At 41.2% G+C, this 15,560-nt stretch overlaps 2 protein-coding genes across 2 annotated transcripts in view; both read right to left on the bottom strand.

Annotated features, from left to right (window-relative positions):
- Positions 1-467: 467 nt before the first annotated feature.
- LOC140755473 (uncharacterized) lies at positions 468-5,239 on the bottom strand. The gene is made up of 2 exons (XM_073090743.1): positions 4,037-5,239; positions 468-1,298 (listed from the first exon to the last, which is right to left on the bottom strand). The coding sequence occupies exons 1-2, from the start codon at positions 5,067-5,069 to the stop codon at positions 1,258-1,260; spliced, it is 1,074 nt and encodes a 357-aa protein (XP_072946844.1). The 5' UTR covers positions 5,070-5,239; the 3' UTR covers positions 468-1,257.
- Positions 5,240-8,218: 2,979 nt separating this feature from the next.
- LOC140755343 (uncharacterized) overlaps positions 8,219-15,560 on the bottom strand; it is a 39,921-nt gene continuing 32,579 nt past the window's right edge. The window contains exon 14 of the mRNA XM_073090538.1: positions 8,219-15,394. Coding sequence (XP_072946639.1) covers positions 9,299-15,394 — 6,096 coding nt within the window. The 3' untranslated portion in view covers positions 8,219-9,298. The remainder of the gene's footprint in view (positions 15,395-15,560) is intronic.

The following is a 15,560-nucleotide window of genomic DNA, read 5'->3' on the forward strand; positions in this document are numbered from 1 at the left end:
AACCCAAATAAGATTCCTACCTGAGGTTAGCTACAGATGCGTCCTAAACCAGAGGACTAAGCTGAAACGCCTTGGAAAAGTATTTCCCTTACCACAGCCTTCAAACCGGAACACAGCAGCGCCTAACACTGCTGTTATTAGGTAGAAATAGGTGTGGCGTGGTGTGTGTTTCAGCATTACATCAGCGACCTTATTAATAAATGTTGATTAGAGCAAGAGTAACTTTACACTGCCCGCTCTCGTCCGCGGGTACATAGCTGCGTTAATATGCCCTTACTTTGCTACGTAATATTTGCTTGTAGTTGTGCGTAACAACTTCAGAGCGGACTACCCGTTTGGCGCGGACTATAATATGTATGTCGGAGCTGTATTTCCAAGCTGCTTAGGTGTATTTGAAGGTCGTTCGGACATCTTCAGATCGTGTGAACGTGTACATGCAGGTATTCACCAAAATAAAGTTCTCACAGCATAATCTGATCACTGTACTACTTCTTACAATTAACAATAATCAAAAATATTAAAAGATTACGATAATACATCACGATTAAGAGTATAGTGTATGTATATATTAAATAGATATGCATATACATTGAGTCATGTATGCCAGTAAAGATGCTGTCAAAGTCAGTCTAGTGGCGTACGAGATACAGGTCGGACGTGCGGTCCTTTTTTTATAATATAGGAGAAGCAGACGAGCATGCAGTCCACCTGATGGTAAGTGGCTACTGCCGCCCATGGACATGTGTAATCAACCCCAGATAGGATTAGATATTCCTACTGGAGATCGGCCACAGATGCGCCGCTACCCCTGAGGACTAAGCTGGAACGCCTCAGAAAAGTATTTCTCCCTTACCACAGCCTTCAAACCGGAACACAGCAGCGCCTAACACTGCTGTTATTAGGTAGAAATAGGTGTGGCGGTGGTGCCGCCGGAGTCGAACCACAAAGGGTTCTACCACCTTCAAAGAGTCCTGCTCAGACTCAGTCATGCTGGTGTAGTGGTGAGCCAGTGCATGTTAAATAGCCCTTAAGGTTGTTACAGACATTGTCCCTGTAGTACCGGGACCAGAATAGGGCTAAGGTATCCCCTGCCTGTCGTAAGAGGCGAGTAAAAGGGGGCTTCTTAAAAACTATACCCGTTCTTAAAAATAAATCAACTTAATATCAATATCAACATTAACCTCAACTACCCCAATTCTAATAAGTAAACAATCATCGATTAAAACAAAGTGTGCGTCGTTACGGCCGCTTGCATCATCACACGTCCTCGTGTATACCGTCACTGTTTTCCAGCTCATCTGCGAACAATGAAACAAATGTATTTAGCTCGGATATTCTGACCATTTTTTTTTCTCGAGGGGGAAACCTTCAAAAGGTACCCGACGACGTGGGAGCGACGCCGGGTTATGTGGGATTTTTACCGCACTAAAACCCCCCCGATGGCCGTCCTCAACGCTTGTTGGAGAACACCGGGATCTCCAACAGAACACAACCGGAGCCCTCCAAGCGCGATGCCCAACGGGCTCTACCCTGGGGGAGCAGTTTTCGCTCTTCCCACACCATGTAGTGTTTACGACGGTATGCGACCACACATACCGCCGTGCTTCCCGGGGTCGCTTGCTGGATGGTTCGAGCTCCCACTCTTGCCGCCCGAAACTCCGACAGCCCCCTTTTAGTCGCCTCCTACGACAGGCAGGGGATACCGTAGCCCTATTCTAGTCCCGGAACTACAGGGACAATTCTGACCATACCCACTTACACTTATGCCAATGCCAATTTATGCCACCAAGGCCAATTTAACACCGGCTTGAAGCCAGCTACAGACTCGCGCGAAAAGTCTCGTCGAGAAATTGCGCGAGAACCGAGAAGGCATCCACACTCTCTACCTATACTATACCGTTCTCACCGGCTAGAGACTCACGCCGAGAAGCGTGAATGTGATAGCTTACTTGCCTTCTCATTCTCGCGCTCGCCTGTTCTCCGATCGTGTCGGTATTTTTTTCCATCTTCAAAGGGTTTCTCGGGCAGAAAAGAGAACGGCATCACATTCTTCTTCATCACGGAACGGAACGGTCGAGAATGCGAAAAGGAGGTCATGTCTCGCGTGAGAGCCGGTCCACACGGCGCGTTTCGTCAGCGTTGCGTCGACGTAGCGCTGTCGCTGCTTCGTTTTACATACTAATAATAATAGTGTACACACGATGCGCTGCGTCGACGCAGCGCATACGCGACTGAATTGCAGCGCCCGAGACGAAGCGGGCGGGGGAGTACTCATTGCGTCGCCGGAGCAGCAGCGTTCAGTTGTTTATAAGGCTAGCTGATCTCGCTTATTTTTACGTATTTTTGTATTTAGTTTTATTAGCAGAGTAAAATGAGTACGATTGAAGTAGTTGACATGGATTACTTAAAATGCGACGATTACTTAAAATGCTCGCCGCAACGGTGCATCGCCGTTGCGATGACGGAGCGTTACGACTACGTCGTAGTAACGCTGCGTTGGCGCAACGTCCGTGTGGACGGCTATGCGTCTAAACCTTTGCGTTGCGACAACGCAACGCAACGCGCCGTGTGGACTGGCTCTGAGTCTGTAGCCGGCGTAAAAATGTATTGCAATAAACTTCAGAATGAGAATCAATACAAACAAACCACTACTTAACTGTACTCACCACCGCCGTTATGACATCCTGACTCTACGCTTTTCTATATCTCTTCCAATGCGATATTCAACTCAAATGGAACATAACATTCGGGCAATCGCCTTAGGCTATCGGAATATAGGAAAGTAGTCAACGTCGCCTGTGAACATTTGCAATACCAGAGCAGTCGCCAATGCATCGCCGGCTTTGAAGGAAAGCTCTTTTTGCATCTCCTTTGAAGAGCCCCATGTCATAGTGCTCTGGGAATACCTCAGGAGGAAGTTCATTCCACATCTCGTACGTTCGTGGCAAGAACGTCCGTGCAAACCGAATCGTGGAGGACCGCCGCGACTGCAATTGGTTGAACCTTCGGCGAGTGGTGCGATGGAGGGATGGTGAAGTAGGCATCAGGTCAAATAGTTCCTCGAACACTCACCATTGTAAAGCCGGTAGAACACACAAAGGGAACATATGTCCCTGCGCATATGATACAACTGATATCTGTCACCATCAAGCGGCTTGGCTACTTGATACGGACCCTTGAGCTCCAACTTAGTTTTATTATGTTTGTGGTTTTCTATCATAACATAATCACCAAGTTCAAAGTTTACTTTTGCTTTGCTTCTAACCTTTTTTTTCGAGGGGGAAACCTTCAAAAAGGTACCCGATGACATGAGAGCGGCGCCGGGATATGTGGGATTAATGCACTAATGTGGCCGTACTCAACGCTTGTTGGAGAACTCCGGGATACGCAACACAATCGAAGTCCTCCAAGCGCAATGCTCTATCGGTATCGGTATCGAAGTGATATCGGGCTCTGCCCTGGGGGAGCAGTTTTCCCTCCCACACCATCTGGTGTTTACGACGGTATGCGACCACACATACCGCCGTCCTTACCGGGGTTGCTTGCTGGACGGTTCACTGGAAGCTCCCACTCTTGCCACCCGCAATCCCGGAAGCCCCCTTTTAGTTGCCTCTTACGACAGGCAAAGGATACCGTAGCCCTATTCTAACCCTACCCGTTGGAGTCCTCTCCGCGAATCTATTCAAGTAACCCAAGTAACTGTCCCCGAAAGTCACTGGGTACATCGGTATAAATGCTTTGAAAATCTTACGTAAGAGCTTACGTCACAAACCGCATATCTTAGTTTTCTTAAGGATAAGTTGATTCTCACGCATTTTAATGGAAAACCCCATCGTTAGTAAACCCCTGCCTACCATAATGGCCTGAGAGGTGCAATCATCAGGAACAACGTGGAGTAGTAAATGTAGCAATGACCCTTGTATTTTTACAGTGACTAATATTTGACAGTGACTGTCTCTTACCTGGGAATTTTTCAGCTACACTTTCTCTAATTAGAGAGCATTCAGTACCGGAATCATAACAGAACACGTCTCACCGTTAGAAAGATGGTCCGAAGCTGGCTTAATGGTGCAGACATCCACCCGACGTTCCGCAACCGCTTCGATTGCTGCATTTTGTTTCTTCAGACAGCGCGTGGATACGTGGCCTTGCTCACCACAGGAGAAACACGTAAGGGGCGATGGTTTCTTCAGAGCCTCTGCTGGATTTTTCGCCATAGAAGCTTGAGATGTAATGTTTTTGACATAACAATCAATTGCCAAGTGACCTGGTTTATTGCACATGTAACATCGACGTAATTGATCCAATCGGGATCGTTTAGCATCACTATTCACTGGTTTATCCTGCGACACAGGCCCTCTCTTACGGTATGTATAAGCCATAAGTTCTTGTTGCAATTTAACCCGCGAATCGATTTCCGTGGTGAACGCCAGCCTTTGTAGTCGCGGTTCAATTTTCGACGCATGTGCTAACGTTACAGCTATCGCTATTTGTTCGTTAGATAGAGAGCGCCATCGATTCATGAGGGTGCTCAAAAATCGATTTGCGTATGATGCCAAGCATTCTCCATCTTTAGGATTCTCGTTAAACAACCTGCATAATGTGGCGGCAGGTGTTTCGACATATTCAAAGCGGGCAAGAAAAGAATCCTTCATTTGAGGCCATGTTATACCGGCGACACTATTCTGAGCCAGCCATGCCGCTGCTGTGCCTTTAAGCGCTTTACTCAGGGCTATTATTAAGTTGCTACTAGATAGTTCTCTTTCTTGCACACATAAGTCAACAGTGGCACACCAAGCTCGAGCATCGCTATCTTGTGATTCAGGGTTAAATTCGGGAAAAACCAATTTAAGATCTTTCTTATTCGATTCCTTCATTGTACGAATCATTTCCATCATTTGACGTTGTTGCATCTCAAATAATAACTTCCACATTTGATTGTCACTATTCGTTTGTGGAATAACAACATTCTGACCTGCGGGGTGATCCTGGGTGGTTTCTGGTGTCGCAACTTCTGATGTCGGAGGATTTCCAATCTGGCTAGGTGTATTTGAAGGCCGTTCGGACATATTTAGATCGTGTGCGCGTGTCCGTGCAGGTATTCACCAAAATAAAAGTCTCACAGCATAATCTGTTCACTGTACTACTTGTTACAATTAACAATAACCAAAAAGACTAAAAGATTACGATAGTAAATCACGATTAAGAGCAAATTGGTTTGCAAGCGACCGGCACGCGCGAGTCGTTGTGAAAGAATGACGGCTCGCCCGCCATGACATTAACAATCCCATTCGGATGAAGATACCCGCTCTTAAAAATAAATAAACTTAATATCATTATTAATCTCAACTACTCAAATTCTATTTAAATAATTTGTAAACAATGAACGATCAAAACAAAGCACGCGCCGCTATATATTTTTATATTCATTAGCATTTGCGCTGATAAAAAAACATCTTTTGAGGATTTATTTTATGCTTACCTTATTTTCTATTATTTCTGCATACTCTTTTAACACAGAACGAAATAATTGCTGAAAGAATTAATATTGTTTTCATAAAGATCACGTCATTACCAAGTAAGGTCCACACAATAACTTTCGATACGAATTATTCTTCTTTATGATATAATTCTTTTCTTCTTCATCCCACTTATATATATGAGAGTTCGTTCTTGGTTTATTTTCCTTGCAGTTGAATAAAAATTTTATGTATTTATCAACAATCTTATAGTAGCGAGTTTACGCATTTGATTATTTTGAACTCTTGAAAGCTGTCGAGTTTGAATTTGTCAATCTCAAAATTTACGCTGTCACTGTCATTTTATTCATGATTTATTCATTGACTCATTCTTTTTCCTTTTAAAATTTGAGTGTTGCTATATTTTATTCGATAAACCAGGAGGTTACTCCATGTTTATTGATGACATTGTTAAAACGAAGTGAATACTTTATTACTCTCAGATTAACTAGTCCAAGTGTAACTGTGGATGAAGCTTAGAATAAGCGTTTTTACTACGCTTTTATTAGCTTGACCTGTATGTATGTAACGGAATCTTTGAACTCGATTTTTAGCCGCTTTGAATGGTCAGTTTAATTCAAAATGAAGTTGGAATGATTCTCCAGGACCGGTGACAATGTATTGTCACCACGGAAAAATCGTGTACGATTTTAATAATTTTATCCCACTCCAATGTCCGTATTGGGATCATCAGGATTAACGATTTTCGAGGTGGTGTTTGAGGTACGTGGCGCCACGGGTACGTGGTGCGGACTAAATCGTAACTAATTAGTCAAATGATGCTGCTATCGATCTACAAAATTCACCACCAAAATCGCTAGATGGCGGTAATAATCAGGATAAAGTTAATGGCAAAGTTACTAGATTGACAACATTTATTACTTTTGTGATTAACTATAAAAGTGTAGTTCTTAGTTTTTTTAACTATTTTTTATTTATTAATAAGGCTGCAAGGGTTCAAAGCTCTCACAGGCGTGCATCTCTGAGGTTTCGAAATGATGTGCGTATCAGAAATTAACTTTATTTTGAAGCTTTTTTATTTTTAATATTTGTTATTATAGCGGCCATTATACATACTCTGTAAAAAATGTCTCTTTTTAGATTCAAGATTAGAGCCCTGTGACAGACGGAAAATCCGCGGAGGCTTAGTAATAGTAATAGGGTTCCGTTTTTACCCTTTGAGTAAGACCCTAAAAATGTTATCAAAGGCGAAGTCTACCAAACCGTACTTTGCCACGATGGAATATGGCCTAACTGTTTTAGAAGAGACCGTTGCCCAGCCATCGATTAGTAAAGATTACTGACTCCTAACAAGAAAATGTAACCTTTTGACAATTGAAATTGTCACTGTCATCTATTTTCGTGTTTGACAAATATTAAAAAATGTAGTTTTTAGATCATTTACGAATGAAACGATATTTCTCCGCACTTTTTCTTCCATTTCGTGTTTTTGCACCACTCAACTGCCCATGTCGGCATTGTTCCGCGTAAATTACACCATGACAGCCATTAAATGGCTGTCCGAATTGTCAGCCGCTTAAGCCATTTAATGTCTTCCTACAATTACAAGGCGGTGATATATCTATACTTATCTATGTGCCCAGTGAGCCAGAATACTTACAAGATATTGGGATCGATGGAAAATAAAAGACAAAACCAATTATTATATTTTTTATTTGAATTTACAACGCATTACCAACATTTTACAAAAGGCAAATCCATTTTTGAACTGTGTAAGCGCTCAATATATAAATTGTTTCTACCCTCGTGGAAAAAAATTGAACCCCTAAGGGGTCACGGGTTACGTCACTAAGGGGATGGGGGACCCTTGGTGCTTGTGACGTCACAGATAATTAAACAATAATAAATACGAATGATATTTTTGTTCACATTTATATCACAAACTTATCCATTGAAATTTTTGATTTGTCTATTTTTCAGTTTCAAATACACAATAAAAAATAAATTTGGATGTATATAAATTATTATAATAATTAACAATTTGTCCAAAAACTATTTAGTAGCGATAGACCGGACATGGAAAGTGTTATTACCAATTGGCAATAAGTAGTTCTAAAATATGTCAAACGTCAAACAGATGGTGTTAGTGTAAAGTTGAATGAAAATCTCAACAATGTCCGGTCTACAGCCCTTTGTATTTAATCTTGGATATTTTGAGTGAAATCAAAAATTCCTAATAATATTCAATCACAAACATAACTCGGTACAATGTAATAATATAATTATATTTTTTTTTAATAATGTAGGAGTAACAGACGAGCATGCAATCCATCTGATGGCTATTGCCACCTATGGACGTCTGTAATCAAGCCTAGATAAGTTTAAATTCCTACTTCAGGTCGGCCACATGTGCCACTACGCCTGAGGACTAAGCTGGAACGCCTCGGTAAAGCATGTCTCCCTTATCACACCCTTCAAACCAGAATACAGCAGCGCCAACTGTTGTTATGAGACAGAAATCCTGCCTGGGATGATTACAGATGTCCATGTGCGGCAGTAGCTACTTACCATCAGATGGACTGCATGCTCCTCTGCTACTCTTATATTAAAAAATACGATATTTATAATTATTATATAAGTAGGCGAAGACAAAACAGGCAGAGATAAAATACTATCCGGCTCCTGAGGGTAATGTTCTTCGAGCATATGCAAGTTTCTACGTATGTCTTATTGCCTTGCAACTCAAATGAATTGACGAATTTTAACATATCAGGTGTCGTTTGATTCGTCTAAATTGTGGGAGTGTTATAGGCTATATTTTAGAAAGATTTTTTTAAAGAAATAAATAATATATTTATCCGGATAATCGCAACACAAATAAAATAACAGAGAAAAAAAAACATGAAACAAAAAACACAACGAATGGAAAATAATAATATACACATATTTTTAAACAGTCGGTTTCTTTTTTTGTTTCAATATTTCTATCAAGAGAGATAATTTTTATTCTGTGACGTCACTAAGATTACGACCTCTTTGTCATATTGATCCCTTCGCCCCCAAAGGTACGTTATATGGATGATGGGCCCCTAAGGGTTTGTGGTCTATGAATTAAGTATCTCTTTTATAATATCCGCTATCTCTACTTGAGCGCTTAGCTTATAACATTTTGGATTTAAATATATCTTTTTATTATTGATATAGAGACTGAGATATTTTTATTTATTTATTTATTTATTAAATATTCCTACATATTATACAGGTAACAATAATTTACTCTGAAGAAAGATAGGTACATAATATATCATATATATACCCTATATATAAACACTTATCTCTCAATTTTAACATTAGTGTCGTGAGACAAGCCGTCGCAGAAAACAATGTAAACGCGACAAAAAATCGCTGCGATTATAAATCGCAAAATCGCAAATCACGTAGAGGCTTAAGTGTCAGCGAAGAATCTTAAATTACATTCGTTTATTATATAAAAAAAAAATCTGAAACGGCGTCGTTATTTCTTTTAAAACAAATATCTGTACAATTTCACTATACATTATATTAATTTCGCTGTTCATTTAAAACTATAATTAAAAATTAAATTGTCCCACCCGCACGAAAACAATAATACTATAAGAAAAGAAATAATTTACACACATTGATACGATTCAATGATCGCGTGACATTTGAAAACGATAAAAAATATATTAAAAATGTCCACGCGAGAAACCCAAGTCTACACAAGTTTAGTACAAAAGCCGACATCGCGACCCGCCCGTACGAGCGACTGAAAAATCGCTAGACAAACGCAAAATCGCTTATCTGTTCGATTGTGACGCGCGCTTGTCGCAGTCCTCCAAGCATCTGCAGTCCTCCGTGATCGAATCCAGCGACATTAGACTCTCCTGAGACAATCGCAAGCAGGCCCTGCATCTCGAGTCGACTGACGTACCGCTTTGGGAGTTGGCGTCTTCGGAAACCGACTCCAACGACTTTAGGCTCTCAACAGACGTGAGTTTGTACGACCGTCTGAATTCCGCGATCTCTTCCTCGCTCATATTCAGCGCTAGTAGCGAATCACGAGCCATTTTGCCCAAAGACGAAACCTTTTTCTTCTTTTTATTTAAAATCGTATCCATTTTTGCTAACGGACTTGGTTTATTTAGACTTTCGGGTAACGATTTCGGGCTCGAACCGCTTCGGGAACGCAATTTACTCCGTCGTTCGGGTATATCTCTCGGTGTACTCTCCGGAACTTTGAACGCAATCGTCTTAGTTTTAGGACTATCTTTTTCAATTTCGTCTCGCTTCGACAAATCCTCGAGCGAATTCGACTTCTTCTTCGGCACAGATGTTATCATACCCTTGATTTCCATAGCGAAAACCTCTGGTATTTCTAGCGCATCGTCTAGTATCAACTCCGGTGATAAATCTAATTGTTCTTTGATTTCCGCGTCTTTGAGTTCCTGCGCTAAGGACCCTTGTTGGGTTTTACCATCTGATATCAAGTGTTCCGTACCGGGCTCAAAGTCTTGATTCTCGTAAATAAGATACGAAAGCGCATCTTTTCCCAAATCGACATTGTCTAAAACGAGCGTTTTCTCGACTATTTTGTCGTCGACAACCCGTTCTATCGGGTCAACGATCTTTACGTCATCAATATAAGCTAATTGGATACAATCGTCAGCCGCTTCGTCACATGTTTCGTCTATCGTCGCGATCGGAGCCAAATCGCTTTGGACTCGTTCCTCAGTTTTTATCTCCGAACCTAACTCCCACACATTAACTGTTGGATTCTTAATCTCTTTTTCTACTTCGTACGCCAGCGCCCTGGTACTTATACTCGCTACGAGTGTATTTTCAGGGCTAATGTTCTCCTTGATACCTCTAATAACTTTAGTGGGTAGCTTATCCACCGGCTGCCCTGTATCTGGGCTTTTGTCTAGATTTTCCGAGCCTGACGATTTGAGGACCGCCGCGAAAGTCCTAGGCCGGACCTCCTTTTCCTCTAACTTAACTTCTAACACGGTTTTCTCTTTGTCGCTCGTATTGGGGGCATTATTCAAATCGTTGGGTATTATGAGATCTATTATATCACACGCTCGTACGTTCGAGCTTGCGCTGTCCATACTTTTAACGCTTAAAACTAAATTTTTTTGTACTAAATTTTCATCGGTGGTAATATCGGTAACTTTAACTCTATCCGTCTCTTTCCTCTCTCTGTCCTCGTCTGATTCGTTTTGGAAAGATTGAAACTCGCTTAAAGTATTATCTGTGTCAGTTGACGGTGTTTTACTGTCGAGTTTTTTCGAAAACGATTCATCCACGAAGGAGACTTGGACCCTTTCTGAGAGCGTCGAATCCGTCGCTTCGGATAGGCTGTCTCTGTCTTCCCTGTCGTCCCTCTCGCTCTTCTCCGTGCTACTACCCCACGACCAGAAGGAGCTTGTTAAGGACGAATCCTTCCTCGGCGGCGTGTTCGACGCTGATTTCTTATCTTCTTCACTCTGAGATCTGGAGAACAAACTGCTCGGGTGTTGAAACAGACTGAGAAGCTTCTCCAGATTCGTTTGGAACTTCACCTCGACCCTATCCGGCTCCGGTTTCGGCATATGAAAACTCGCAGAGGGCGCCACCCACGAGATCTTCCTCATCCTGTCCAATCCCTTGCTCTTCAACGCTGGGACATCTAACAAGCTATTCGTTCTCTTGGGCGATGACGTCAGCGTTTCCTGCTCCTTCACACTTTCCTTCAAACTAGAGTTGTGCGTTAGGGTACCTTCGTTGGAAGACCCGTCCTTACTGTCCGCTTGCTGTAAGGAATACTCGATTCCCGAATCCGCTGACGTCACCATCACCTTCTCATGTTTCGACTCCAACGAGCTCATACTCGCTTCTAAACTCGAGAGGGATCCATGCAACTTCTTCCCACCGAAGGTGATAGGAGACACGCTTTCGTTCGAGCTGACTGACGTCATCAGATTGACAGGTGTGACGTCACTCGACTCGACGCTCGACACGCCTCTTCGCCTATCCAACTCCAAGTCGGACTCCACTATTCTCTTCCTATCGTTCAGACTCTCCATAGAACTTCCCGATATTTCTAATGAGGAGTTGCTATCACAAAAGGCACTATCCGGCTTCCTCTTCATCAGTCTAGAAACTTCTAGATCTGGACTATCCAGACTCGATTCACTCATATTCTTCTTCAACACACTATCCTTAACTATTCTAACAGGTACAACGTTATCTACATGTATGTCTGTTTGTGTGGTGTCGCTTCTAACTGTCTTCTTGGTGCCGATGTGTTGCATCTCTTCTATAAGGGTCCCGAGACCCACAGTTATCGCTTCGATTTGTTTAATAACAGCGCCGTCTTCACACACAGACGCTACGCACACTAACTCACTATTTACACTACGCACGTTTTGGTCACAATGTACTTTGGCTGTATCGTCTATATCCGTCTCGCTCGCTCGCACGCGTACAAGTCCCGTCTCAGTTTCTAACCTATCGCCGTCCTTGTCGCACACGGTGCGGACGTCACTCACTGCACCTACACTAACACTAAGCCTACCTTTATCGTCACTGTCGACACACCTCCCTGTATATCCGGTTACAACCGGTTCAATATCACCGTACACCTCGTTGGTAACACTTGTCACGTCTTTAGCACTTGTCATCGCACTCGTAACACTCAAAACGTTCGGATCACGTGCAACGTCACAAACACTCTGAGCGTCACTTGTTTCTGGGACAGTTCCCCGGTCACGTGTTTCAACATTGACAGTTCCCCTGTCATTTGCTTGTTTGATAGTTCTGCTATCACGTGATTCGTCTTTGACAGTTCCTCGGTCACGAGGTTCGTCTTTGACAGTTCCTCTGTCACGTGGTTCGTCTTTGACAGTTCCCCTGTCACGTGATTCGTCTTTGACAGCTCCCCTGTCACTGGTTTCACCTTTATTTGCTTTGTCACTTATATCTATAACAGTTTCTCTGTCACTTATTTCTTTAACATTTCTCTCATTACTTGTTTCATCTTTGATGGATTCACTGTCAGTTATTTCTTTGACAGCTCTGTCACTTGTTTCTTTGTCTTTTTCTCTGTCACATATTACTTTGAAAATTTTATTGTCACTTGTTTTGGCTACGGTAATTTGTCTGTCACTTATTTCTTTGACAGATTCCTTCCCACTCGTTTCTTTGACAGATTCCATGTCACTTGTTTCGTTTTTGACAGTTCGCCTGTCAGATTGAACGTTAACTTTGTCAGCAGTCTTACTATTTTTGTCCTCTATTACTGCAACTATTCTTTTATTTTCTAAAACTGCAACATTAGTTTTATTTTCTAATGCTGCAGCATACGTCATTTTATTTTCTAACACTGCAATATTTTCTGATGTTTGAACATTAGTAGGTTTATTTTCTGATATTGCAGCACTAGTATCTTTCTCTAGCGCAGTATTAGTAATTTTACTTTCCGGTACCGAAATATTAGTTTCATTTTGTAGCACTGAAGTGTTAACTTTATTTTCAGATGTTGCAACATTACTTATATTTTCTGATATTGCAACATTAACAATTTTATTTTCTAATACTACAGCATTAGTATTTTTATTTTCTAATGCTGCGACGTCACTTTTACTTTCTGAAGCTGCGTCACTCGTTATATTTACTGAAACAACATTACCCGTTTTATTTTCTGATATTGCAGCATTAGTAAATTTATTTTCTGTCACTGCTGCGTACGTAGCTTTATTTTCTGATGCTGCCTTTTCTGATTCACGATCGATCGAAAAATCATCTTTCTCCATAACAACAATAGGGATCGGAACTTCTTCGATAACCTCCAATTTCTTTGTTTCTTTCTTTGTTAGAAGCGTAAAATCATCAACAATGAATTTATCAGACTTCATTACAGGTTCTTTAACATCTTTTTGTTTCTCTTCAGAAGTACTTTTAACGTTATTTTTCTTAGATTCTATACTTGGTATAGAAGAATCTGCTTCAAATTTAGAGTCATCTGTGCCTATAGAAGTAGTCTTGTTTTCAAATTTCGTTAATTCTATTGACGTATTCGTGACGTCATATTTCTTAGAAGATTCTATACTTGTTATAGAAGTATTTATTGCTTCTACCTTAGACTCATCTGTGCCTATAGTAGACTTGGCGTCAAATTTCTTAGATTCCGTGCCTATAGAAGAATTTGTGACGTCATATTTTTTAGATTCTATACTTGGTACAGAATGTATAGCTTCTACCTTAGACTCTACTGTGCCCATAGAAGTAGGTTTGGCTCCAAATGTATTCTCATCTATGCCCATAGGCGCAGGTTTGACTTCAAATTTCTTTGATTCAGTACCTATAGGCACATTCGTGACGTCATCTGTCTTACATTCTATACTAGAATTTGCTTCAAATTTACTCTCACCTGTGCCTATAGCAATCGTGACGTCATATGCCATAGAATCTATACTTAGTACAGAATCTTTGGCTTCTACCTTAGATTTCGCGTCTAAAGAAGCATTCGTGACGTCATATTTCTTAGATTCTACACTTGGTATAGAAGTATTTGCTTCAAACTTAGTCTCATCTATACCTATAGTTGTATTCGTGACGTCATCTTTCTTAGTGTCAATGACCTCTACGTTCAACTTCATATTCGTGATGTCATCTTTCTTCGAGTCAATGACTTCTACATTCGACTTTATATTCGTGACGTCATCTTTCTTAGAGTCAATGACTTCTACCTTCGACTCTTTGCTTATATTAGTGACGTCATACTTCTTAGAATCTATTGCTACAGTATCTCTACCTATACTCGGCGCTTCAATCTTGGATTGGTCAGAAATTTCCGATTTTCTATATATATTATCAACATTAGGCGGATTCTTAACCGGTTGAACGTAGAAGACTCTCTGAGGCGGTCTCGCTACTAAATTCATTTGATTACTATCTATTTGATTTGGTGTCATGACACTTTGTGTCGTAACTCTAGATGTGTCTACTCTAGGTGTCATATCAATTCTTATGTCACTCGCTGTCTTATTGTCTTTGAGTCTCGTGTCAGATCTAGATGTTATATCAACTCTAGTTATATCTTCTCTAGATGTCACATCCGGTTTAGGTGTCATATCAACTCTAGATGTCGTATCAACTCTAGATTTCAAGTCGTCTATAGGTGTCTCAACTCTAGTCACATCATCTCTAGGTGTCACACCCAGTCTAGGTGTCGTATCAACTCCAGGTGTAATACCCACTCTAGATGTCATATCAGCTCTATCAGCGACATTTGATGTCGCATCCACTCTAGATGTCGCATCAACTCTAGGTGTATCATCTGTATGTACCACAGTGTCTATACGACTCATAGTAGCTTCAGTCCCAGTTATAACTTTATCTGTTGTTGTTTTATTATCTGTATTCCCCACAGACGTTACAACACTGTCAATATTACTGTCTGTACTCCGGTTGACAGATACATCATCCATAACTGTATTCTTACTAAAATCAGGTTTACTTACAAGGAACCTCGAGTTACTCACTCTTTGCGAAGCGTAACTGCTTCGTAAACTCTCAGTGCTCAACACGGCATCGAACTCGGGTCTACTGACAACGAATCTCGCCACATTAACGGGAGTATTACCAACCGGTACGAACCTACTTATGGTTATTTCGGAGTCACTTTTGACACTATCTGGGGTACTTGCTAGCTCATTTTCTTCATTTTTATCAGTGTCCAAGACCCCAGGGTCGCTCATGGAGCTGTCTGGGCGTGGGATTGAGCCCAGCGCTGGGGAGGGTGGGGATGTGGGGTTGTATATGGAGTCGTAGTTCCGTGTGACAGAGAATCTGGATGACGGCTTCCTTGGTTGAGCGACAGCGTGCACTTGGATCTTGGGCGGTTCTGCTACCTATAAACAAAAAATTAAATAAATATTACTTATATATGAAAAAATAGGAGCGAATGGTTTAAAAATAAGGACTAAGAAAACATTTATTTGCAATAAGAGAGAAATTAAAGATGGTATAACCTAATTTCTGCTAATTTCTATTAAAACAGCAATGTTAAGCGCTGCT

This window comes from Epargyreus clarus, unplaced genomic scaffold (assembly GCF_041222505.1).
Source record: "Epargyreus clarus isolate Ecla_fem2 unplaced genomic scaffold, WU_Ecla_fem_2.2 ptg000033l, whole genome shotgun sequence".
Taxonomy (NCBI): domain Eukaryota; kingdom Metazoa; phylum Arthropoda; class Insecta; order Lepidoptera; family Hesperiidae; genus Epargyreus; species Epargyreus clarus.

Coding starts and splice junctions, on each gene's coding strand:
- LOC140755473 (XM_073090743.1), bottom strand. CDS start 5,069: ATGTCCGAACGGCCTTCAAATACACCTAGCCAGATTGGAAATCCTCCG. Junction 1,299..4,036: donor TTCGGACCATCTTTCTAACG/GTGAGACGTGTT, acceptor CATTGTTCGCAG/ATGAGCTGGAAAACAGTGAC.